The sequence below is a fragment of the Haemorhous mexicanus genome, chromosome Z (assembly GCF_027477595.1).
Source record: "Haemorhous mexicanus isolate bHaeMex1 chromosome Z, bHaeMex1.pri, whole genome shotgun sequence".
Classification (NCBI taxonomy): Eukaryota; Metazoa; Chordata; class Aves; order Passeriformes; family Fringillidae; genus Haemorhous; species Haemorhous mexicanus.
Genome location: NC_082381.1, coordinates 3167508 through 3193900, shown reverse-complemented (window position 1 = coordinate 3193900; position 26393 = coordinate 3167508). Strand labels below are relative to the sequence as shown.

General features: G+C 39.1%; 1 protein-coding gene across 1 annotated transcript in view; it reads right to left on the bottom strand.

Moving 5' to 3' along the window:
* TRPM3 (transient receptor potential cation channel subfamily M member 3) overlaps nucleotides 1-26393 on the bottom strand; it is a 381850-nt gene that overhangs the window by 38519 nt on the left and 316938 nt on the right. The window contains exons 9-18 of the mRNA XM_059873453.1: nucleotides 25594-25666; nucleotides 18480-18580; nucleotides 16531-16665; nucleotides 13761-13811; nucleotides 7390-7425; nucleotides 7111-7251; nucleotides 5711-5740; nucleotides 4352-4641; nucleotides 3253-3481; nucleotides 629-796 (exon numbers count right to left, since the gene is read on the bottom strand). Of these exons, the coding sequence (XP_059729436.1) occupies nucleotides 629-796; nucleotides 3253-3481; nucleotides 4352-4641; nucleotides 5711-5740; nucleotides 7111-7251; nucleotides 7390-7425; nucleotides 13761-13811; nucleotides 16531-16665; nucleotides 18480-18580; nucleotides 25594-25666 (1254 nt within the window). The remainder of the gene's footprint in view (nucleotides 1-628; nucleotides 797-3252; nucleotides 3482-4351; nucleotides 4642-5710; nucleotides 5741-7110; nucleotides 7252-7389; nucleotides 7426-13760; nucleotides 13812-16530; nucleotides 16666-18479; nucleotides 18581-25593; nucleotides 25667-26393) is intronic.

Sequence of the window (26393 nt, the reverse complement as noted above, 5' to 3'; positions counted from 1 at the left end):
ATAGTGTAAATTATTCCTGAAAGGCTATGTTGCTAATACTGACAAGTCCCTCCTTACACAATTCTCTTGAGTTGTAGAAGTGGAGCTGTCTTGCTGCTTGCTTGTGTCTTCAGTGGATTAAAGACTGGATGTGCGTTTGTGGGAAAGGCAATGACCACAAATACAAAAAGAATTTTAGACTAAGCTTTCATAATTTTTCTGGCTTGTATGCACACTTGCTTACTCTCTAGTGAAGTCAACTAAAAGAAAAAAACCTCTGGCTTCCATGAATCTTTGGGCATTTCCAGCCAAAGGTGAGTCGTTTTCACACCAGAGAGGTCATCTATCCTGATTGAGTGTTTCTGAAATCTAATTCACTTAGACAATATGGATTCAAATTGAGTCAAAATATGAGGATATTTGAGTCAAAATATGAGGATATCACAGCACAGCATCTCCATGCACTGCTGCAGCATGGAGGCCAAAGGATGGTAACTTGTGTGGCTTGAGTCCCGTGGAGGAGAGGGGAGCGCCAAGAGTGGTATTCTGTCATATGCTATATTTAGCCATCAGATGTCCTGCAATGCCTACAGAGGTAGGAGTAGCAAATTGACAGTGCTGAGGCTGATGATTTATTGCAAGCACTTACAGTGAGTTCCATATCTTCCTCATCTTTCTCTTTCACTGGCTTCTCTGGTTCCTCTGGATCTTTTTCTTGAAGATGGATCTCGTTGGCCTGGGTCATGTAGGGCATATCATCTTTGTTCTTGAACTCCAAGCTGAGGATTGAAGGAGGAAGTAGAATTCCTAGAATTACCTAAAGCAATAATAATGATAACAATAATCATCACAGAAAACAGATTATGGTCATAATGGTTACTTAGCATAAAATGGAACAAGTCCCTCAGGAGATTTAGGAAAAGAAAGATACATGTACAAGTGAGTTTCTATGACAATAAAGTACTTGTCATTGGGGATAATGTTACCAGAGCACTAAATCAAAGCATATAACTTCTACTAGTGCTGCTGTGAATGCTCTTGAATGTTTTATCTACTTGCACATCACCAGGTGCATAGTGCTACATAGTTGAATATATTTACAAAATATTATATAAGGGCCAGAGTAGGTGGGACCACATGGGTGTACAGACCTGCAAGTGTCTGCATTTTACATAATACAAAATATCAGTATAAATGATGCACAGAGAGTATTTATTTCTGCAGAGAGGGTTAATAGCTCTTTGTGTCCACGCTTAATGTACACTGGCAGTCAAAGAAGTGCAGCTCTGTGTGGATTTGAGGAGATAAGGCAAAGCCAGCAAAAGCAAAAGCTGATGTGCATAGATATGCAGTCTCCTTAGATTTTATTTCAGTAACCAGGCAGCTGTTTAATGGTCATGTTAATGCCAGCTCTTTCTTTTCTGCCTTCCCCCTCTTAGATGCAGGAGTGTAGAAACCACTAAAATTTCCTTGTTGGGATTTATAAGTAATGAACAATGCTTGGGTTAAAACGTTATTACAACTGAATAGGCATCACAGTAAATCAAAAAAAAGTCTGTATTCACAAGTACAATGACTGTTTCTGGTTATGCTGCAAATTTGATGGAGAATGATTTTCTGATAAATCTCTCCCTGAATGAGAGTGAAACTAGATAGTTAACTTCGTGGCAGGTTAGGGAGGATGCTTGTGCTCATCGTATCAGCAGACAGCTTGTGTGCTTTTGAAACCATTCGAAATACACAATGAGGAGCAGGAAGTGTATGCAAATGTTGTAGCCAGACTTGGAAAAGCTTCCTGCACTGGTGCTGTGCTCACAAAATGATGGGTCCAGGGAGAAGACCTGGCTTCACAGAAAAGCTATTTATAAGAGCAGGTAGGATTAACAGCTGCCCCTAGCTCTTCCATTGGTGCCATACATGCCCAGTAAGAATCTAAATAATTATCTTCAAACTTCCTACCATTTGTCAGTTTCAAAGGAAAAAAACTGTTCTTGGGAAATAAAACATGACTCATGCTTGCAAATTTATTTCTTTGTCATGCTGCCTCGTGTAGCTTGTAGCCTGCCCTAGCTTTAAACAAGTTCTGCTAATGAGATTCAATGAAATAGAAACAGAGTAAAGGATCCTTGTGAAGCCCTGGTGTTAGAAGAAGCTGAAAGAAAACAGAGCCTGTTACCTTCAGTTATGCATTATGAAAGAACGGTCTATTTTAGGGCTTAAGAAATGTGCTGAAAAGTGCAAAGCGTGAAGTAGGAAATCAGTTGCTACACTGCCCTCCATGTGCCTAGACCAAATTTCTGCAAAGCTAAACAGTGAAAAAAGCAGCTGTCCCTCTGAAGGATAATAGGCCTGTGAGTTCAGGAAATAGGTAGTAGGAATGTCTCCAAATGTGAGAAACTTTTCTGTCTGTAGCAGAACAACATGTATGCACAGGTCCTGCGTAGGAATGCTATCAGCCACTTGTTCTCACTCATCACTGTCACTGGATTAAGAGCCAATCTGGAAGCAATGCATGCACTCCTAAGCATTCTTGCCACTACTGAACATCTTTTCACATAGCAACACAGCTGAGTAATTACCAATTTTCACACAGGCAATTAGTGCAGAAGAGAGAATCCCCACACAGAAAATATTTCTGGGTAACCTGGGAGGGAGAGTGATCTGGCTATGTTCTGACTGGTGGCTGCTTTGGTGAAACATGCCAGGGACTCAAATTCATCTCAGAATTCACTTTGCACTGTTAGCAGTTTTGTCAAATGTGGAAGTAAAGCTGTAACAGCTTTGAAAACTGAGTTATCCTTTAAACCCTCTAAAGGAGTTTCTTCAGATGCCATCAGGAAGATTTGCAAGGGTTTGAGAGGAAATTTGTGCTGCCTACTTTTCCTATTCTGGGAAAGGTTTTCAGACCAGCATCTTTCACTAATAGTTAATTCACTTACACTTCCTTTTACTTTATTTATCTTTAAAACTTTTGACCAACTCCTCAAGTATACAGGCAGGGTGACACACTAACCTCCTAGCTCAGTTCTTGTTCTGATAAATGATACCAGAGGGGACTTTAAGTAAGGGAATGAAAAAATCTAAGCTGTGTGTTTTGAATTTAGTCTTATGATAAGCTCCATCTGAAAAACCGAACATAGGAAGAATATACCCTACTTAATGACACTTCTGAAATACTGTTACTTTAGACAGTTATTGCTGTTTTTTTTGTGAACCCTGTCACCATCTATTAGAATCCCCTGAATGTTAATTTTATTTGAAAACAGGAATGACCTTTAGGCCAGAATTTTTTCGCATCCGGAGGCGACCCATCCACATGTCAGTGAGCAGCATCTGGCTGCAGGTGTGAGCGATGAAGTCCCTGTGCTTGGCTGCCACGGCAAGCTGCAGGCACGTGGCGTTGCTCCAGTTCTTCAGCTCATAGGTCAGCAGTTTCATTGCCAGCTGCTCGTCCTGCTTGTACGACTGGTCCAACAGCTCGACTGCCAGCTGGCCGAAGTCCCTGCAACAGAGGGACACCCACTCGCTCCATCAGCGCGTGCCTTGCGCTCAGAGCACCCCTCCGCACCCTCCAGCCTCCGCCAGGGGCACGGCACCTTCCAGCGTGCAAATCGTGATGCTGACTCGAAACATGGAAACCCACGTCTTCAAACCTGAGTGGCTAATGTTAGGCATATAAATAAGTGCCCCAACTTAGCAGTGATGAGCACCCACACCTACCAGCTGTCTGCTCCCACCTCCCTGCCCACCTCCCTGACATTTTCTAACTGAAATCCTCTGGCTATCTGCAGCTTATGGGGATTGCTTCTCTGCTGTTTGCCCACAGCTTCATGGTCAAGCCTCCTGGAAGGAGTGTCCAATATCCTTTCTCAAATCCTAAATTTCTGAAATTTTAAACTCAGGAAAAATTCTTATGGAATATAATATCTTGCCTTGCTTATCTAAGCATGACCTCTTGGTTAATTAACACTTCTGCCTGAATATTTTGCTCATAAGGTTTTCAATAACTGTTGTGCTGGGTAGGTACAGAATATCCTGAAAAAACACAGATAAATGTTTCAGTCTGAGTCTAGAGGCCTCAGGGAGAACACATACAATATAGATATTTCACTGTCTTCTTGACATCTTTTCATTTCAGAAGTTATATTGCTAACAACTTTGCTACTCTGGCAGATAGATGGTTTAAAAGCCATTTGGATTTTCTCTAAAGGGACTGCACTTCCTCTACAAGTTAGAAATGAAAGCAAACTACAAATAAGAAAACTTTAGGCAGGTTCAGAAATCTCTTTTCCCTCTCTTTTTTTTTTTTTTTTCCTTCCCTCCCCCTCCGCCCCCCCTTCCCCCACAAAAGTATACATGAAAGGAAATTCACCTGGAATTGTGGTTCAGCTCTTGGGATATATCATCCACCATGTCATTTTCTGATGCTTCATGGGCCATGGCTTTGCAGAGTTTGCAGGCCACCAGAGCTTTAGCCATAGCCTCTTCCCCATGTTGCCAAAAGAAGAGGGCCATCTTCTGACGTTTCATCAGCACAGCCCACACCATCAGCTCATGGAATGGGAAGGGAAAGTGATTGATCTCAGGGTCATCCATATCAATATCAACTTCTTCTTCTTTTTTCTTTGTTGGTTTTCTCCCTCGACGCAGAGGGACATCATCCTGTGGGAATTGTAGAGAATGTTTTTCATCAGTGAAGGAACAATTCACACAATTCATTGAAATCAGTGCCTAACACGTTTCCTGCAGGCCAGGCCATTCATCATTTTTTGGACAAAATATTTAACATAGGTAAGCAATAAAAAAGGTATTGGTGCATGCACTGTAATTAAGAAAACAGTAAACAGGGGAACAGAGCCTCGGACTACCACCCTGAGTCAATAACACTACCACTCTGAAACTAAAACCAGAGAGTATAATCACACAACATCCAGAACTATTTTGGAAAATCCACCATTAAAATAAAGGTAAGAGCTCACTGCAAATGTAACATCTGCTGTAATGCATCTGCCTCTTTCCACCTCCAGAAAGTACATATCCAGGGGATTTTCTAATTTGCTGAAGACTCCTTCTATGCTTATTCTTGGGTTTTCTCCCTTTATCACCCTACAAAAGTAGAAATCTCCCTTTTTCACTCCTATTCTGAATGTTTATTTCTTCCTTCTCCATCCATTTGTCGTTTCTGTTGCCTTTAGTTTCTTTCCCATTTTAGCCTTTTGCTTTTATCAGGTGACCTGGCCTACTATGTCCTGTGTCTATGAATGGAAAAATGAAAGTGGTTGTACAAAATAAAAACCCATGAAAATACTACTATCACCTTGAAGCATCAGGGTAGACAAAAGAGCCAATAAAACTGAGATAACTTTGGATATCTCTGTATAAAGATTTCTGCATCATTCTCGGCAAGTGTTTCATTTCTCTGAATGTGTTTTGAAGTTAGATGTTATCTGACTGAAATTCTGCTTGCCCTGCTGGACTGAAACACTTTGTTTACTCCTTATTAAACAAAAAAACCAAGAAGATCCATAGTTGGGGCAGAGCCCTCTTTTTCCTTAGCTATCTCCTGGACTTCTATTAAGAAATTTTTCTTAATCTGCCCCTTGTGTAAACAAGCTATCTGGATTAAAAATACTATTCATGCTTTCATTACAGTGAATTTGAACATCATCTGGATATAGTTTATATTTATCAAAGAAGGCAAAGGCATTAAGATTTGTCACAGGTTGCCTACCTCCATTCCCAACAGCTTCAGAGCTTTTGGCTGTATAAAAAAAAAAAAAAATTAGAAAAATGTTATTTCTCACAGAATAGTGATGAAAAACTATTTGTGTATGCATATACACATACGTACACATGCATGAGTGACGTAGAATATACAATAAAATATAGATAATAATAATAATAATAATAATAATAATAATGAAAATATAGAAAATAATAATATAATGTACTGCAACAGCATATATATATATACACACATACACACCAATCAAATTAGTACATATATGTAGTTACTTCAAACCCGAGTTTGACATTATTTCACCAAAACCATGTCAGAAGACATATATTTGGATTCAGGTACAAAATACAACTGATTAGGGCTGTTCTAGCAAGAACATGACAAGGACCACTGATAAGGCATCCATGGATTTCTTTGGAATACATCACCATTTTGGCTGTTGCCCTGGAACACTTCTATTGACTGTTGTGGAGCCACTCTGTGTGTTGGCTCAGTATTGGTGAAATCACTGCTCAAATGCTTTTGTCAATGGAGTGACTTTGGGAAGGAATTCTCTCCTACCAGCTACAATCACTGTCTTTCCTTTCAAATGTGAAGAATCATAAGGAAAAGCATACGGAAACAAATAAACCAGTTTAGGTAGCTGTCTGCCAGGGTTTCACAGAGCTCTTGCTATTGTTAGCCACTTAATATTTTCAGTGCTGCGTATTGCTAAAATCTGAAATGTGCTGCAAAAATAGGCAAAGAAGGAGCCACAAATCATACTGGGAGGAGCTGAGCTGACTCCTGTTCATGCTGGATTGGGTCCATGGCAATATGGATGATAACAAACAGCTTTTGTGTTTTAGAAAGACTTTGTATTCACTTTTCAGACAGGAAACCCATAAAAATACTTAACAGTGGTGCTGCCACGAACACAATGACGGCTGGAGCCACATCCAAAAAATAAAACATGCTTTGAGTTAAGGGTTTCTTTGCCCTGAAACCTTCAGATCACAGTCAGAAGATGAGCCATGAGATAGGAAATGCATCTAACAATGCAGAAGTTTTCAAATCTAACTCAGGAGTTAGAATTACAATATTATTGGGGCAGGTCTAAAGACTTGTCTTTTTAGAGCTATGAATACTCATAATTATAGGTTTTAGAGTCAGAGGAGACTGTTTACTGTGCTGGTTTCAGCAGGGCAGCTGAATGTAATATTTTTTTCATTAAATTTATAAAAAAACATAGCTTGTATTCGTGCCTGGCTTGTGATGCATTATGGTGAGCTAACTGCAATGCACAAAATGGAAGTGAATCTCGACCCCACCAGTCTGGAACCACCTAAGAAGCTCTGGTAAACCCTGCCAGTTGGTGCAGTCATGAGGATGGCAAGCAAGCTGTTTCTTACCCTCTTGGGCCCGAACAAATTGTGGTACAGTGTTCGGAACCGCTTTCGGGTGTAATTGCAGCGATACGCTCCTCCCATCAGGTACTCTATCACCAACCCAATATCAATCAGGCTTATCCGATAATCGGGAGGTAAGTTTCCCTGCAGCGAAAATAAGGATGGTGGGAGAAGAAATGCTTATTACTGACATTGTCACATGTACTTTAAAATGATGTTAGAATAAAACAAATTAAATAGGTAAAAGCAGGAATGTATTATTATGCTGGTTAATTAATTCACCTTAAAATAGATCCAACCGAAACCTGGATATTCTCGCTTGGAAAGAAGACATAAGTTAAATAAGAAGGTGAAGAACTTGTTGGAAGTAACAGAAGATAACGTCAGTACACAGTACTCATATTCTTCAGCTGGAGAAACAAGGAACATGACTGCAGAAACAAAAGCATGAGGATCGATACACTTGAAAAGTCAGGCACAGTTGCTGGACTCTAGTTCTGCAAGACATCACTTTTCCTGCACCAGGTCTCACCCTCAACTCGTCCCGGCATCTCACATCTCTGCTGGCATCTCTCTGGTCTGCCTTATCTGAACTGTCAAGGCATGGTGAAGCAACATCACACAAAATCTTTTGTTCACATGGGACCAGCTCCTTCCCATCCTGCAGTGTTTCCTTCCCAAGTTCCAGGAAAGGAAGAGCAGGAGGTAAGTTTGGTGTTACAACTCTAGAGGACTTAGACAGTACATGAGCTATCATTATTACTAGGTGCTAGGGGCAAGGAGATTCTATCACCATTCAGTCTTGGAGTTATGCTCAAAGAATACACACCCTTGCTTAAGTTTCACACCAAGAATGAGGAAAGCATCTGTATGTATGAAAGCTATAATAAACAAAATATCTGTGGTGAATTATTTTGGGGTTTTTTATGAAGAAAAATACAGGCAATATTTCTACATATTCTCTACCAGAGTTCCTTACATATTTTACTAAAAACTCCTTTAAACACATTATCTAGTTATGTATTTCAAGCAGAGCCATGGAGACTGTCTCACAAGAAATGAACTGAGATTGTGGCAAGGGTCATTAGCAGGATCCTGGAAAACATGCCTACATACTTCTCCTTCCATTTATTTTCCTTTCTTACCCTCTGTTAGATATTTCTATATTTCTATCTCTAAATAGACATGCATATGTATATGTGTATGCCGATGTATATCTATATGCCTGTGTATGTATATGTATATAATGTCTTCAGCATGTACTTTTTAACTTGAAAGGAACCAGAATGACAAATATGTCCACATCTTACTGTCCTTTTTTTATGGGAACTCCCTTGCACACATCTTTCTACTCTCCACTTTCAAATCTGAAAATGGCATCGGTAAGGTTATGAGTTCTCTGGTGCTTGGGGGTTGCAAAACTATGAAGAAAGACTTCAGTAACAGATTGTGTCTCACTGCATATGAATTCGCTCTGAGTTAATGGGGCATTTCTATTCTCCAGTTGCAGTAAACCCAATGGGACCTCTTGTGTGCTGAACAATTTCAGGCTGAGCTGCACTCACAGATGTGCCAGCCAAGTCTCTTGAGGGTCTCTGGCAATGGAGGAACAAAACCCCAGTGTGGGCAGACCTGCTCTTCTATTCCCTCCAGAAAAACTACACAAGGATCCCTTTACAGGAGGAAAGGACTAATGGGAAGGGAATGAACCCAAATGAAATTTTGCTTCCTTCTCTAACTAGCTGCTTCTGAGTAGACTGGATGAAAGTTTACGTTTCAGTAAGCATTCCCTACCAGAAAAGAAGGCATGATTCAGCAAATTGTGAGTAGATCAGCTGACTCTAGAGACCTCACTAAGAAACCCTACAGATTTAGAGAACCCTCTCTGTTCTGTGTGTCACTGTGCAAAAGAAATGACTACAAAATAAAGGTGGAGAGACAAATTGTCCTTCTGTGTACTGTGAACAGTAGCCTTGAAAAAAAGGAATATTACTCTAACAAAAAATTTTCTCACATAGCCAATATTGCAGAAGGAACAGAAATTGTAACTTTTAGCTTCAAAATTTTTCAGTGCACTATAATAATCTAATGTTCTATAATGATATACAGTACAGATTACAGTGAGCCTATAGATTTTTTATGTATTCATAAGGAGAAGGTTAGTAATTCATGTGGAGCAATTTTATGACTATCATGTCTTGCTTGAAATATCTGCATGTCTGGAGGTATCTGCCTGGCTTCTCTGGAGATGTCCTTATTAGATTAGAACACAAAATCACTAACGAAGAGCAGATGGCAACTGGTTCTTCAGAAGAGAAAAAAATGCAAAGAATGCAACATCCTCCTTCCTTTTCTACTTCAGCCATGAAGTAAAAGGCTTATTTCCTGCTCTGCTACCAAGATACAAGCAGCATGCTGAAAAGGCTGAGGAAGGAGAGAGGAAGGTTGTGTTTTCATAGTGTACCATGCCCAGCAATGGGCTGGCATTCAAAGGGACAAAAAACCAACCAAATTTACTGGAAAAAATTGAGCTGCCAACCATTTTTAAGTAATGTCCTCTAGCATATTTTTTTGCAACCTTCCTAATCTTGTTTAATTTGATGAGTGGGGGAATTACTATGGTTAGCAAGAATGTGCATTAGCTTAGATAATTTGGACATGGTAGCATTTTTGCTGAACATTTTAAAGAAAGATAAAATTAAAATTAAATGAAAAATAAACCTAAAAAGTTAAATTTAAAAAGTAAATTCTGCTAGGTTAGGTTGGTTTTCCCCCTAAAATGTTCTTGTCTCCCCAGAATGTGTAAGAGGATGATTCTACTAGAGCAAGGATGAAAGGATTAGCAGAAATGAGAGCCACAGCTCCAAGGCAGGACTCCTTCTAACTTAAGGTACTCACTCAAATTGAATGTTTTAATGTTATTAAGTGGTAAAAAACATTTGAGCAGTTAAAGAACAACAGGCATCAGGGTGCTACATGTGTTACAAAGCTGAGTTTCTTGATACAGTTTTGATTTCTAAATTTTCATGAAAAAAAAAAATCCAGTAAAATAACTTTGATAAAAGATGCATCTAAACCTCCCAGATAATACTGAACCACTTCACTAAAGAAAACTCCCAAATCCGCAGGAAAAATACACATTTCATAAACACTACTTTTCCAAAGTGAGAAGCCCTAGTAAAGTAGACCGGACCATCTTTGTGAGAGGAGTTACACATCTGTCAAAGGATTTGATTTGTCAGCAGACAGCTTGAACCACCCTGGCAGTGCTAAGGATGCTTGTAAATGAAACAAAGTACTGCAAGTGGGACAGAACTGCCTCAAGAACAACATGAATTCAGATGCAAAATTCTAGTGCAATCTAGGTGGTCAAGAATGACCAAGGAGAAAGTTTGATTTTGAGGTAAGATAGTTGTCCTGGTTAATAATCAACAAATCTTTTAATGCTAGGACAAACTCTTCAGTGTTAATGCACAATTCTTCTCCTGAAGAAATTTTAGGTTTAAACTGTAGCTAATCAGTTGTAGTATTTTTTTCACTTTGAGTGCATTTCTGTGTCACCATGTATCAAACCTCTGAGTTTACATGCTGAGGGAAAAAATAATCCTGCCAAAATTCTATATATTGCTAGTTTGTTCTTTGGAAATGCAGATGTACAGTAGCAGTCAAAACCCCCCCCCCCCAACTTTGGGAATGTAATAATCCTGAAATGGAATTGAGATCTGTTAATTATATACAATGTTTTGGATAAGTGAAAAAAAAAACTCCATCTGTTAATTTCTACTGATCTTCATCAGCTAGCTGAGGCAGGGAAGGATTTTTAATTTTTTAAATTCATAGATGGCAAACTCCAGTTGCTGGCAGGGTGTCCAGCCACTGTCTGATTCTTTCTGCTTAGCCTGGGTACATTGCTGTGTGTTCTCTATGGAAGGAAGCCAGATTTAAATGCGAAATCCTGGACCCTTGATAGGAGATGGTAAAATGGCCATGAGGCCAAAACTGCAGGCAGGTTTGCCCCACTGCGCAGCTACGGAATTGAGAGGACTGAAAGGTGATCTGAAGCAGAGTCATTATGACATAATTTGTCTTGTCAATACATGCAAAATTTATGTACTATTAGATTACTGTAAATTCTTTAAGATTTTACCTCCAGGCCTTTACAAACTGCTGCCTAGGCTATCAGTCTTCACAGCAGTATTTGGAAATCCAAAGGGAAAATATATTGTTGTATTATATGTTTTCTGTGCACATGTGTGTGCACGTGTGTCCATAGGCTGCCAAATGGAATGTAGTTATGTGACTTCTGTTGCTCTCACTACTTCGTTTATGAAGCAGGCAAGATTGTTTTTCAACCAAACCAAACCAAACCAAACCAAACCAAACCAAACCAAACCAAACCAAACCAAACCAAACCAAACCTAACCAAACCAAAAACCATTCTTCTACTGACTTATACGGCTATATAGTACAACAGTATTAAATTACTGCTTCTATTTTTTTTAAATATCTGTTTTCTATCTGAGAATCCACAGTGATTCAAGACGCAATTTTTTTAGCATACACCCTTTTAAATAGGGCAGGTTTTAAAATGAAAAAGTACATATAAATGCACAGTGTATTTCAAATTGATTAGGTATTGTCTCAAGGTGGTCTATTGCATACTTTGGTATTTATATTCTGTGATGCTGTAATTTAATCTGAGAGGTTAGGTGTATGGCTTCCAAATATACATGAACTCAAAAAACTAGCATCAGCAGTGTAGTCTGTCTTGTATGCATGATGGGCCATAAAACTGTCAAATGGTGATGTGCCCATTAAGAAGTTTTTTTCAAAGAGATGTTTTCATTTAAACTGTTGTCAGATCTGTGGACTGATTTATGGCTTGGTTGACCGGTAAGGGATCTGCTCGGTTGTCAGGTCTAGTGAGATGTCACTTCTCCTTATGAAGCCTGGCTGTTCCTCATCCTGGACAAAATGAGAAATAGAGCCCCAGAGGTCCAGTTTTCTTCAGGAAGGTGCTAAAGAGCAACACCAGGCTATCTGTTTTCAAAACTCACATCTATGCTCATAAGACTGATTCAATGTAGTTGGAATTACTGAAGATTTGAGATATTGACAGAGGAAAGAAAGATAAATTTATGGAAAGATAACCATCACAAAGTAGTTATAAGACACTATGGAACAAATAGTGCCATCAAATATACTGTAAGTTTATTTACTGTCTATCCATATACATCCATGAGTACAGATCATCTTTGACTACTTTGATGCCTTTTCTTTCAAGAGTTTCTTTAAAAATACATATTTAATTAGGGGCTCAGGAAAGAGAGATTAATATTATTTAGTTACTCAACATACAATTTGCTGTGTCTTTGAAGAAGAACTTGGAAAGATGATTCTAGGGGAGAGAAGGTATTTAGAAAAAAATGTAGAGGACAGATTAGGCTTCTTTCAAATTCTTAAAGGCACATAAATAACTGCATGTTGAGTAATAAAATAGTCTGGAAACTTCAGCTTCAAGAGCAGTATCCATTCTAAAAAGATTCTAGCTTCACTCTGCTCAGTCCAAGGGGATTTGTGCATAGTTTCTTTTTGTAGGCATTTCACACTTTTCAAAGGTCACTTAATACACTATACCTAAATGGACAATGATGATGCCATTTAACACACCAACCAAAGAATACCACTAGAACCTTCCTAACATGCTACTGATTATTCTGTAAAATTACTTAATAAACAGTTGCTGTGTGACACTAGTCTTCTCCCTTAGGTGGCTTCAATTCCGTCACTGTCAGAAAAAACCACTAAAACCTGTGCTCTCAGAAAAAAAACTCTCTCCTCTTGAAATTTTCTATCTAGTTCCATGTACAGAAATATCCTTTCTCAAGCGTGCTACCCTTGAGGTCTGACTTACATAATGTGCAAGGTTGTAATCTGCACATGCTGTGGGGGAATACTCAAGCTGATGAGGTCATTTGCAGACTCAATCTCCTTACTTGATCCATATATTTAAAGGATAAGGGATTTTTATTCCTTGCAGCCGCTGTTACTCCTTTAATCCTGAGCACATTGGTAAAGGTATTTGGTATCTCCTTCCTGCCACTATACCTTTCAGTATTTCTGTCCTGCTCTTCTAATAGATTGTTATAAGTCAAGACTCTTGAAATTAACATGATAAGGGTCAGGGGGAACTTGCACTACTCATTTTTATATTTCTGCTGAGGAAGATGGCTGTAATGTACCAGACAATACAGAATGAGGAACTGTTTCAAAAAGCCAGGATCCAGCGCAAGGGTAACAGCTATTTTACAGGCTTGGAATTAAACTAGCAACACAGAAAGTAGCTTTGACAACAGTTGCAGGTATGGAAAAATACAAGTAACAGCATAAATCCACGCAGTATGTGAGAGCCTACAATTATGGCAGCAGACACACTGTTACTCAAGCATCTAAAACCACAGAGAAAGCAAGCCAAAACCCTTGCTAATTGTGCTTTGTATGCAAAAAGTTCATTTCTGGAGCACACAATCAGGACATTCTGTACTGGCAGGAAGGAGAAGGCTCTGACTGAAAGCTCATGCAAAACAGAGACTGTATCTAGCTACAAAAAACCAATAACATTATTTTCAACCTACCGTCTATTGGACTCTTACCTTTTTCACGTCCCTGACTAGATGATGCAGAGTGTTGGATGGTCCGTGTCTCTGCAAAGGACAAATGAAGAAGAACAAAATAGTTTGTACAAAATATAAATGTTGAGATAACTTTCTCACCTTGGTTGTTTAGAAACCAGGCAGCTGAGAGCACTTCAATTGTACAGTGTTATCAATTAGAAAAGACCCCAAACAATTACAAGACCATTATTTCACCTGTTTTCCTCTTTTGTAGAAAACTCTTCCTTAAGAAAACCCTATGAACTGCCACAGTGGATGAAAACTGATGTCCTGTGAATTGGGTTATGCTCCTGGCTTAAAAAAAACAGGAGCACAGCACAGCCTCTGGGAAAGAGTGGAAGCAAAACCAACTGCTTCAGTCTTAGCCTTCTTGCACTCAGGACTTCCAGTTCCACCTCTCGTGGCTCAGAGACACCCTGAGCCTGGCATTGCATTGAGGCTGTCTCATCTGAAATGGCTGTCTGTGAATGCACATGCACATGAATGCAGAATGGACAGCCTGTGAATTTTTCCAATCTTCTTTTGACTCCAATTGTCATTGCAAAAATATTCCGAAGAGGAGTCCCACAATTTTGATTATACAACTACTACTACTACTACTATTATTATTATTACATCTTACTTTATTTTCTGCTTTGTTCTTGACTGTTGCCGATATTTTAAGAGCCCTTTATGAGAGGTCTCCTTGGTTGTAGCTGATATGGATGAGACCACTACCCATGTGTAGAGTCAATGTCTCCATATATGCATTGCTCTGCCCTTCCCAACACTTAATTATACATAACCCCATCTCTGAGCATGATGAGACTTACCTGTGATTCTTCATATGCTGCTTCAGATTTTCTAAAACACCTGAAAATATTTTTGTCTCCTCTGTAGGTACCATTTTTCCGATCTTACATGAACAAGCTGAACAGCTGTGTTCTTCCAGGCTTTTCCAAGACCCTGATCATAATATCCTTTTGTGGTAAAAATGGACCATGCATTCCTTTTCCCTGTTTTTTAACATTCAAGTAGGTGTCAAACCAAAATTGTCCCTGATTTTCTAAACCATGGCAGCTACATTTCTTTAATAACCTTTGAAATTTCTAAATACTGTCAAAGTTTTGCAAAAAAACCAAGAGGGGACCAAGTGCAACATCCTTATTCTCCTGAATGCTGATTGCAGAAATAGTAATAGATTTCTAAGGCTTAACATTTTCCTAGAGAAGCTTGGTAAACTCTGTGTGGAAACAAAATTGATTCCCTTTCCTGTAGTTCTATACTTTATTCTATTTTTACAAAACTTTCCATAGCAGATGGGTAATATTCACTGGTTTGTAGCTTCACAGGTAATTCCTAATTATGCTGAAATATGGTAATTTTTAACTGGTCATGTAATTTTTTCTTTTGGTGCTAAGGCTACTATGGATGCATTTGGTCATATGGTATAATTGGTAGTTCAGGCATTTCAGAGCCTGGGTCTTTTGGAATTCGTGCATGAAAAAATGTACCCTAAGTTCTATAGCAATAAATATGTTCAGAAAGTCCTTTTAGCTGTAGAACTGAAGACTTCTGTCAAACTTATTCCCTGTAAAAACTGGCTTTTGTACGAGAAGTACCATGCTTATCCCTGCTACATAGGAAGCTCATAGGCATTGTGTTCTTAATACATAGATGGCAGTCAATAGGCAAAATGTAAGCTGACCAAAGATCAGATGGGAGTTTGTCTCTAGGGCAGCACATAGGGACCCTATATATATATATATGTGTGTGTGTGTGTGTGTGTGTGTGTTTGTGTGTGTGTATGTGTATATATATATATATGAGTGTGTGTGTGTGTATATATATATATATATATATGTGTGCGTATGTATATATACCTGTACCTCCATATTTTGCCCAAATTTAATGAATCCTTTTCATATTTTATATTTTGCAAGACTGACTTCTCATCACCATCAGTGTAATACACCTCCAGACAACAGTCCAGTGCAGCAGCTTATGCCAGTAAAGCCTTTGAAAAGTTCTGGCAGAGAAAAAACCTTTTTGAAAAGAGATATGCCCATATCACAGCCCTTCTGCAACACACAAAACTGGGAATTCTATGAACAAGATAGGCCTTGAAGATTTTTTTTTTATTACACATAAGAAGTTTGAACTTTCTGAGCTACTACCTAAGTAGGCAATAATACTGTGAATGCTGGAATATATTTTGCATCTGAGAATTCAGAAGCAGACTTAATTTGTGCAGTTTTATATTCACTCTAATTGTAAGGATTAAAAACTTGCAAACAGTTTTTTAAAAGTCAAAAGTCTGATTTTTGGAACTCAGTGGGGCATGGGGAAGCCCTTCATGGTAACAGAGACTGATTAAACATTGGAAGATTTTTCTGAAACCATATTGTCAGGAGTCATATAGCACCACGGTATCAGTCCTAACTTGCCAGTTACTGTCTTCCAGCCAGTACCATCTGCCTAAATCTCTGGTTTGTCATGTTGGAGTTACGATGACAAGAAATTAGTTGGCACTGTGTGAGGCTTATTTTGTGTCTTTACAAAATCCATACAGCAGATTATATGGGCAAGGCAGAGCATGTTACCCTATATGAGAGACAAGCAAGAGAGACAATATGGACTAATGAAAAATTTCTGCAGCAGGTGTTGACTATCTGGTGCATCATCATCATCATTATCATGCCATTACAATAAAAGTAGGAGCTAGAACAGTGAATATAGAGACAGAAAATTTGCCTTAGGCTGGCCCTACCGTATTGTACAATTCCTCTAGCCGGGAGATGGTGAGAAAACGATGCATGCTTACTCCATTTTCTATGAGTAATTTCACAAAATCCACTCTATCCAACACCAGTGCATCCAGCATTGCTTGCTCAAGGGAGCCCACCTGCAAAGCAAAAGATTAATTGCAGCTGTTCCTGGGCCTGGCAGGCTACATCCAGCTGTTTCAGTCACTCTAGCAGAAGCAGAGGGACTGACAAAATTTTGAGGGTTCCTCTTCTAAGCTTGAAATGGGATAATCATGGTTTTAATCTGTAACAATTTTTTTTTAACTCAGGGCTACATTTCAAAAAGGAATATAGGAGTGCTAGTTAAAATACTCTAGGAAAAATTGTTTAGGACAAAGGAACTGGAGTCCAATTGATTGGAGACCACATCTCTACCTTCACCATGTCATTATTATAATTATTTCTTTTCCTGTCAAACATTTTATTTGTATTGGATGTACTTGTTATGTGCACACCAAATCACTTTAATTCTGTCTTTTCTAGAGTTTTATTCTGTTTGTGGTGTGGAACCTCAGGAAAATGTGAACACCCAGGAAACAGAAATGGCTTCATAATTTGCATTCCTTTGAAGGCCTAAATGCAAGAGGTCTTCTTACACAAAATCTCTCCTTCTTAACTCTTGGAGGTCAGGCAGAATTAGAAGGATGAGAAATTATCTCATCCTTCCAGCTTTTAGCTCCCAAAATGATTGCAGTTTGCAGAATTTATTCAAATTTTTGCTATGATGTGGTGATGAAGAGATAACAATGAAGACGGTTCAATGCCATTAAAATCCCTCCTGTGTTTTGACACTTACTTATGCCCAATATCAAAGACAAAATAAATAGTCCTGTTCACCCCATGATTGAAAAGGCAAGGAACTTTTACTAGCTTCTAGGCGTAGCAAGCTGTATAAAGCTACATTTAAAGAAAGGATACTTAAACAGAAGCTTTTCCCATTGTTATAATTTTTCCATGGGGAATTGTAAAGGCTCATGTAATGATAGCATGTGAAATTTTAATGACAGTGATGAAACAAGCGTCACAGTAGTGACTAATATGGTCCAGTTGAAACTCCTGGGTGAATAAGTTGGACTTCAAGGAGATACAGGTAAAGATGGAGACTTTTTTTTTTTTTTTTTTTTTTTTCCCCTGTGTGATTTCTGCCACTGTAAAAGGTGTAACACAATCTAGGAGTTGACTTTCTTCTCTGCCTGACACAGCATTCAATAACTCCTCTATTTACAGTCCTCCCACTCCTAAAGAGAATCCATGCCCCTGGTGCTCCCCGTGAATGGTATTAGCCAGAGAACAACTGGAGCACGGGATGTGCACGGGATGGTGCAGATGTAGAGCAGAGAAATCGATGCAGAGCAGCAGAGGGAGCTGAATTAACACCATCTGAGCTCTAGAGCCACAGCCCACTCGTGGTGACACTGCTGATCAGCTCCTGTAGTCTACCTGACCTCCAACACTTGTATGGTGTATTTTTTGTGTCAAATCACCACCTCAAATTCAGTGTTTGCATATAAAGGCATGCTGTTTGAAAAGAAAAAAGAGGTTTTTCTTTGACTTGAAGACTTTCCTTGAATTTATAGCCTAGTACTAAAACATGGCTGTATAATTGTTTTCCTCAGCTTGCAGATTCATGCTTGGTAGCATAAATCGGGTACTTCCCGTTTTTTCAAAGGCATCGTGTCCTACTGTTAAAGCATCGCTAGATGTCACCATTTCCTTGGACAATAAAACACCTTAACCTCCCTAAAACGGTGCCTGCCTTCAACTACTGTGAGTGGGAACCGTGTGTTCGGCAGGACCCAGTGTATTTCAAACCACACTAAAACCCCCACCGTATGGATTTAATACTCTGTAGGGTCCAAAGCGTCTCCAACAGAAGATGTCGTGTACATATTCACACATATATATACTGTACCGGCCACTGCTGCCCGTAAATAAAGATCTGACTGCGGGCGATGTCTACTCTGTTCCAGGCTAGTGCTAGGCTCAGCTGGTCGGGAGCAGATGCGTTAGCTCCTGTGTGTACAGACAGGGGTGCGGGGAGGAGAGCAGGAGAAAACAGAAACAAGACATTAGCCTCTGTATGCCCTGGTAACTCCTCTTTGTGAAAAGTCTCACAGACGTCCATACAATTTCTGCAAATGATCTCATATTGAAAAAACCCAAACCTTCCATTGCACCTGTAAAATAAAAACAAATAGCATCCGTTCTCAAATCTGCATCTCTAGTTCTCAGATTTCTTACAAACATTACATATTTCCTCATATTTCCCTTCAAAATACAGCAGATAGAGGTGATGTCAGAAGAGGCAATTTTTGGTTTCCCTCCTACTGGATGGGAAGCAAGAGAACAAGCCAGGATACAGATGGCGCTGCAGGAATACACACACCCCCACAGGTATCACATGAGCTCACACACACACACACACACACACACACACACACACACACCCCCCCATGAGCTCACACACACACACACACACACACACACACACACACACACACACACACACATGCCTTTAGCAATTGCAAGCAGATTCAACTCATACAGACACTACCGATTTCAGTAGTTCTGCATTTTTTGGCATCTTACACATTCCAGCTTGTTAAGAAGCATAGGAGTTTCTCCCCTATTTGTACTGAAGCATCTTGGTGGGACAAATTTCCCTTCCCATATGAAATACCCATGTAACAAAGCATTCTATAAAGCTTGTGTCAAGCTATAACATATCCAAATTAAATGACAAACTATGCTGATGATAAGATGGATTTGAAACTGTTTGTTTTTGGAAGGGAGGGTATGATTTTCCCTGCAGTTTTAATGGACACTGTGGGACATTCCTGTCCTGCTGTGCTTTTTTAATATTTCACAGTTCTCAGCTGATTTTTAATAATAAAACAGCATTTGTGCTTCAATGTCAAAGGGAGAACTGGCCTGAATGAACTGATCAACCAAATAAATAAAGGGCCCTTTGAATTTTAACTACATATCTGCTTGCAGTGGTTGTATAAGGGCTTATTTTTTAAAGACCTCATACCTCTACTGTTATTTTGTCTTTATTAATTCTTATACTGATATCACAGAGTGAGGATAAATAAAAGATTTTCATTACTTCAAAGTATCTGTGTCCCCATTTCAGTACTATTCAAGCTCACACACTGTTCCAGTTGAAAGTGGACTCTGAAATTGGAGGCAATGAAAACATAAAGCTGGCTGCTGAAATTCTATGTGAAGACCTTAATAAAAAATTTTGTGGAGCTTAGCCCAGAGTTTAATTTCATAATTCTCAACTTTGAAGTCAGTTTACTGCTGATATTGCCAAATACTTGTCAATACCTACAGTAATTGTTTGGGAGATGGTGAATTGTGAATCATCCAAATCACATTCATGCAGAAATGAGCTCTGATAAAAAGGTAGACAGCGCAGGAACAGAATATAATTGAAACAAATGAAGAAGGAAAAAAACCCCAAAAATACTTCTGTGACTTCTGTGGCTAAGAAGTATCAGGAACGCCCCTGTGCATAAGACACAACTTCTCATTGCTATGTACTGCAACACAGGCAAGAGCTCTCACAAGAGACCTCGGGGGGATGCCAACAACATCTGAAACTTTTGGAGTTTCTTACACAAGCAATATGCAGCATTCAAGAACAGAAAATATTTACCTTTGGGAAAGGCAAAAACATCTCTACATTTCAACATCCCAAGATTTATTTATAAAAACAGAAAAAAAAAAAAACCTGCAGTGAGTATGATAGTGTAAGCTAAACACAGAGAGCAAATAATGTTCTCCCCCCTTCTGAAGCAAACAAGAGATGTTCTCATCAGATCTCCTCCCTCCCAATCATGTGCCTGTAGGAGAAATGAGAGCTTTAGCAGGTCCTCAGTCACGATTTTTGGTGAGCCACGGAGGAAGCACATGCGTGAACATTACTTGGAGCAGTAATTGTGATCCCACAGCCTGACAACTTTTCACACACATGATGAGGGAGTTCCAGTTCCTGATTTTCCTACTACAGCCTATGATATGGGTAGCCAGAAGTTTCATCTAGTTAGAAATAATTTTGGATTGAGAGTGGATCAAATGGGGAGGGAAGTGGGCTGTTTACACTGCCCCCACTTGAGGCAGAAGTCAAGCTAAATCACTGAGGCTCTAGGTAAATAACCTCTGAGCCCCAGCAGGGAGCGTTCTCCAGTTTGTGTCAACTGACCCTAGCAGTCCTGGCCCTTTTCATGCTTCAGAAGAGGTTCAGCTGGCAGACGAATAGAGGGTCTTCTGGTGCTTTTGATCACAGGAAGGAACAGCTGGCATGGGACATGAGAGGGTGCCTGCTCATCCATTCACCAAAATTGTTTTTTTTGAGCATGCTCATTGCTCCAAATACTGAGCAGAGAGGAAGGCAAGCCATGGTCCAGCCTGTGTCCTTCCCACCTCCCTTCATTGTGCTTAAGGCTGCCAGCAGTGGCCAAGTTTTCCTGTTGGTGCGTGTGCAGTCCCAGAGTTGATGCTCTTCTCAGTGCTTGCTGCTGTCATGTTTGATTTCATTGAGTCACAGAGCACTGCAGGTGTGTGGCAGTTGAAGGAAATGTGTGGCTTCTCAGGGGGATGCTGTACTCCAGGTCTGAAGCAGTCTATAAGCTAGGATGTAGATTATGGATGTGCATCCTGGGACTCTGGTGCATTTGGTTGGATGGGTGCTTCCAGAGGGCAGTTTCTTGCTGGAAACCCCATGCTTCCTTCTCCCCTTTCCCATCTTCCCTGAGGGGTTTTCAGATGAACATGGATAACACAGATGTTACTTAAGAGGAGAAAGAAAATCAAAGCCGTAAATGTTTGTACAGAGCAGCATGTGGGCTGTGGATGCCTTTTAATTGATTTTATTCTAGGAAAGAACTTATGGCCTTTGTCTCACATCAAAAAGTAAGTATTCAGGCTATTTTAGGTGGAATTCTACCCACGATTATGAAGTATGAATGATTCCACTCATATAAGAAAAACTCTCCAGAAAAAACATGAGATGGCCTTCTTAAGACACAGTCACTTTTCAGTTGTTTCCTTGACTGCATTCAGTGCCATAGAACATGGACTTGAGTCATGTCATGTCATGGACTTGAGTAGGAAGTATCCAAAATATGATCTCTCTGGGGATGCCTATCACTCATGAGTGTCGCTGTAATGTGCCCAAATCAAAGCCAAAGGATATTTGGGAAATAAAAAAGATAGAGTTAATAACCTATTGCATTGTATTATTTTAATTACCATATCATACTTATAGCATTAAATAACGTTTTGGGTAATATGACTAATACTCAGTATTCTGGTGTCTGGCTGATTGTAAGATATGTTCATCAAAAGAATGTTTTGAGACTATGACAACATCTGCAGTATGACCCTTCCTTTCATCTGCTCCTAGAAGAAAAGCTGCAGTTGGGATGCAATGCATTGTTTTGGCAGTATTTTATCTTGTTATAGATACTACTGGATATAAATAGATTGCTAGGACAGCTGTTAGTTCCTGCAGATGTTAATTTTATGTTCTTAGGCTGCCATCCGGCAGTGCTTGCATAGACTCTTTTGGTAAAAAGTCACATTGTCTACTCAAAATTTTGGATTGAAAATGATACAGCCTGGGACTATAAACTCAATGTTGTCTCTTTGGGGAGCCAGGGCACACATCAGACAATGAGTACTGTGCACTTGCAGGATTTCTGAAGAGCTTTTATATCCTTATTACTACAGGCTTTTATGTACTGGCTAAAGCTTACTGTGACCAACATAAACCCCTAAAGGATTCTCCTGGAATAGCCTATGATCTTGGTGCTCTGGTATCTGGAAAGATGAAGTGACATGAAACATCCACCTAGACAAAATTGGTTGTGGGATATCCATTTCCACAGTGCACCTAAGCATGTCAGTGTCCTCTTTGAATCAACATCTAAAGAAAAGAACTAGATTAGGGAAAATAAAAGAACAAATTAACTTTTTGCTCGGTGTCTCTGCAGGCCCAATGCTGTCTCCTGTTTCAGCAGCTCTTTAGTGCAAAGGCTGCATTTCCACAGCATTTGCTACAGAATCATCCTGGCAATTAGGAAACCGATTGACAATATAAAAGCAGATAGCAAAAACAGCTACAAGTGCAGTAACCAGATAGCTGACCTAACTCTGAAACCTTTTTGTGTCTGTGATTTCATGGTTGGCAGACTACCCTTGACCATCTGATACTACATGATGGCTATTGAGTGAGCATGAATCATGACTTACTCACAGGCTGGAAAGTATGCAGAACTTCAGTGCTGCTGCAGCCTGACATGATTTATCCTGGCAGGTGCATGGCAGTGGCATCACTGTATGCACATACTATACAGCACCTCTCTCTTTCCCAGTGATCACAGTTGCACTGGGGAGGCTTCTGGAGCACCATCTGAAACATGGCTGGCACTAGTCTGCTGCAGACATTGCAACAGCTTCGTGAACTAGGATCTTTGAAGCCACTTCAAAACAAGTATTTTTTTAGACCATCTCCATATGGTGTCTTTAACTTCCCTGTCATATGCCTTCTGCTTTGCTAGCAGCTGCAAAAGGACAACATCCATTATGGTGTGAGTTCCAACTGCTCAGATTAAGAGAGCATAAGCAGTTAAACTGTATTGATAAACTTGCCCGCTATAAACTCATGCTTTTGGAAACTTTCTTCTCACATTTGTGTCTCTCAACATTAAAAAAAAAAAAAAGAATTTGCAAACCATATGCTGTTGTGACATCCATGCAATGTAAATTGATAACCAGTTTGGATGCCATTCTGTAGTTTATTGAAGATCACTTCCAAGAAAGATCGATCTTGCTGATAAGATTAAACAAGAGACTTGTGAAAACAAAGAAATAATATGTGGTGCTGGGTTTGGGGCTTGTGGAATATGCTGTCCAGGACAGCTCCTGAATTGGCAGTGTGTCTGGTGTGGGTTTAAAAAGAGATTAGCTGATCACAAATCTTACACTGCAAATAGGAAGCGATACTTTGTGTTTCCAAACCCTTGTCCCACTCCTCTGCGGCCAAATCACTAATGCAAGGGTGAGATGGGTCATTAGCTGATATGCTCCTCTTGCACAAATAAAAATTCCTCATCAAGAAGACTGAAAAAAAGTTACTGGTAATCACTGACCAGTTTCATACATTGCTCTGCTCCTCTTTTTTACACAGTACTTGAGAGCAGGAAGAGATGAATTTTTAAATTTAAATTTATGAATGTCAAGATAACTCAGACTCAGTCTTCAAATCTCTTAATTTACTTATTACAATTATTATTTTTCTTTAATTTTAGAGACAATAAACTGTAGGAAGTAAGTTTTCAATTCCGTGGAAACTCCAATGCCATGAAAATTTCAGTGCCATGAAAATTCCAACAGCATGAAAAAATAATTTCTATTTATTTTACCTATTATAAAGAAGTCACTTATTAAACAGCAACAGACAAGTGGTTCAGCATTGCTACCCTAGACTTTGATGAAAAACCCAAGTATTCATCAGGCTAGTGAGTTATATTTTCATAAAATCAGTATTTCTTTCCCGGTGGGCCAGAACACTTGTACAAAGACATGGTGTGAATAAGGACAACCGACTTGGCTGAGACAACAGATCTCATTTTTGCACATATTGATTAAACACCTTGTGATCAGGAGGCTTATATGATCCAGAGGCACCTGATGAATCTGATCTTCATTGAATACCTTCATAATCAGAAAGTCCTGAGGAGCAGGGAAGATGAGGTGTAAGTCTTAGTTCCTCTGGCTCTTTCTTGAGCAAGAAACAAATGCTGCTGCCATCAGAAGATTTTCAAATCAAGGTTCTCAAACAAGCATGAAAGGAGATGTTGAAATACACAAATCCAGGCACCTCCTGAGCTAATGAAAGTTTCTTATGACATGAAGAGGAAAGGAAGCTTTATTTTACTAAGGGGTCAACAGCATCAATTAAGTACTTGAAAAATGGATATTCCAGACCAGGGAGGACTGCTCGTATCCTGAGACTACAACCACTAAAACAATTGCTCATGTAAATACTGCAAAAGAACATTTCAAATAGAAAACAATCCCTCACTGACAGGTGACTTATTTTCTTCAGCTTCCAAGAGTCAGTTTTCAGAAGACTCCAGGGATCTATGCTGGTATACAGATCTTGAAAACACATTTAGAAAAAGCCGAATCACAACTCTAAGATCTTCTTTGGCTTATTTATAAAAAAAAAGAGCAGTACTTTCAGGGATTGTCTTAAGAACAAATGTGAAGAGAATATCTTCACACTGAGGATAATGAAGGATTCAGTTACATTAAGACAAAAATGAAACCTGCAATTTTATTATTTCCAAGGGACAAAAAGGAGAAATTTGGGATGGGTGAAATTCTTGATTCTTGTTTTGAATTAATTTATTAATTGATATAGACCAGGGTTTATCATGAACTGTAGCAACAGCAAATCTATTTCAAGTCAACATTTTAAGACCAGAAATGTAACATGTAATGGCTTAGAAAAATGTAACAACCAGCCAAGTTTAAGATTAAAAACCCAACCATCCCAATAACTTCGTTCTTAACTCTAGAAGTGGAGGCTGAAAGGAGCCTCACACTACTTCCAGGCTTTCCTAGGGATGACTACAGATAACATCTTACTTTGACAATAGAGCCAGCTTTATCTATATGGATATTCTAGCTACCAAGGTAATCTAAATCTGAGGAGTTCTTTGGCTGTCTTCTCGTAAATACTGAGCTTCTCAAATGACTAGTGTAGGGAGTCACCACTGATATTTCTTGTGACACATCAGTGATTGTGGAGAACAAAAATTCAGAAAGGAAAAACAATAGCTGTTTAAACATTAAAGAAAGAGCTGGATTTGTATAAAGCAGTTAGAGCAAGAAGCATACTTCAGTTTCCCAGTATAGATTTATCATCTTGATAGATATGTCAATAAATGCAGGTTTCAGGACAAGAGAGACACAAAATGGATTGATATAGACTCACTCAACTCAGTTACCTTTTAGTAGGGCTGTCAGGATAGCTAAATCAATATCCTGGTGTCCTTCTGATCCCATTCGAAAAACTGTGATCTGCAACATTAATAGACAATACCATTATTGAGGCAAGGATAATTAAAAAAAAACCCAACAAATTAGGGCAGTGTGACTTGAATCTTAAAATGTCCTGATGTCTATGAGATAATCTTACTTTATTTGCTTTATGATAAGTTTATTAAATAGGAATAACATACGATATATTTTACAACATATAATTTGGTAAGATAGAAATTGTATTAATCTTCATATGGAAAAAAGGCATTCAGAGACACAGGATGAAACTAGGGATGAAGGAATATTCCTGTATTAGAGTGACATTAGACTTAATGTTCTCAACAGATTACAAGAAAGATTTAGGTATATTAAGAGTGTGGACCTAATTGATGGCATATGGAATAGAATAAATATTTTCAAGTGATATTGGAAACCTATTCAACCTTGAGATTCTGTATAGGAGAGCCTTGGATAAATAATCTAAGAATTGTGCTTCTAACAGGTCCAGGAACACCTTCAGCCATGTATGGTCAATGACCTATCACTCTAAGTTATAGGCTCTGAGGCAGGGAGGTGAGATGCGCATTTAATAAATTACAAGAATGAATGTGCAGCTGTTCTTTCTGGACAGAGTCACTCTTGGTTAAGACTTCACTGAGACATACAGAAGTGTAAATCCCCTTGCTCCTTTTGTTGCCATAGCAATAGTTTTTTTTGAATCTCTGCTTCTTATCAAGCAACATAGATTGCAGCTTTTTACTTGTGC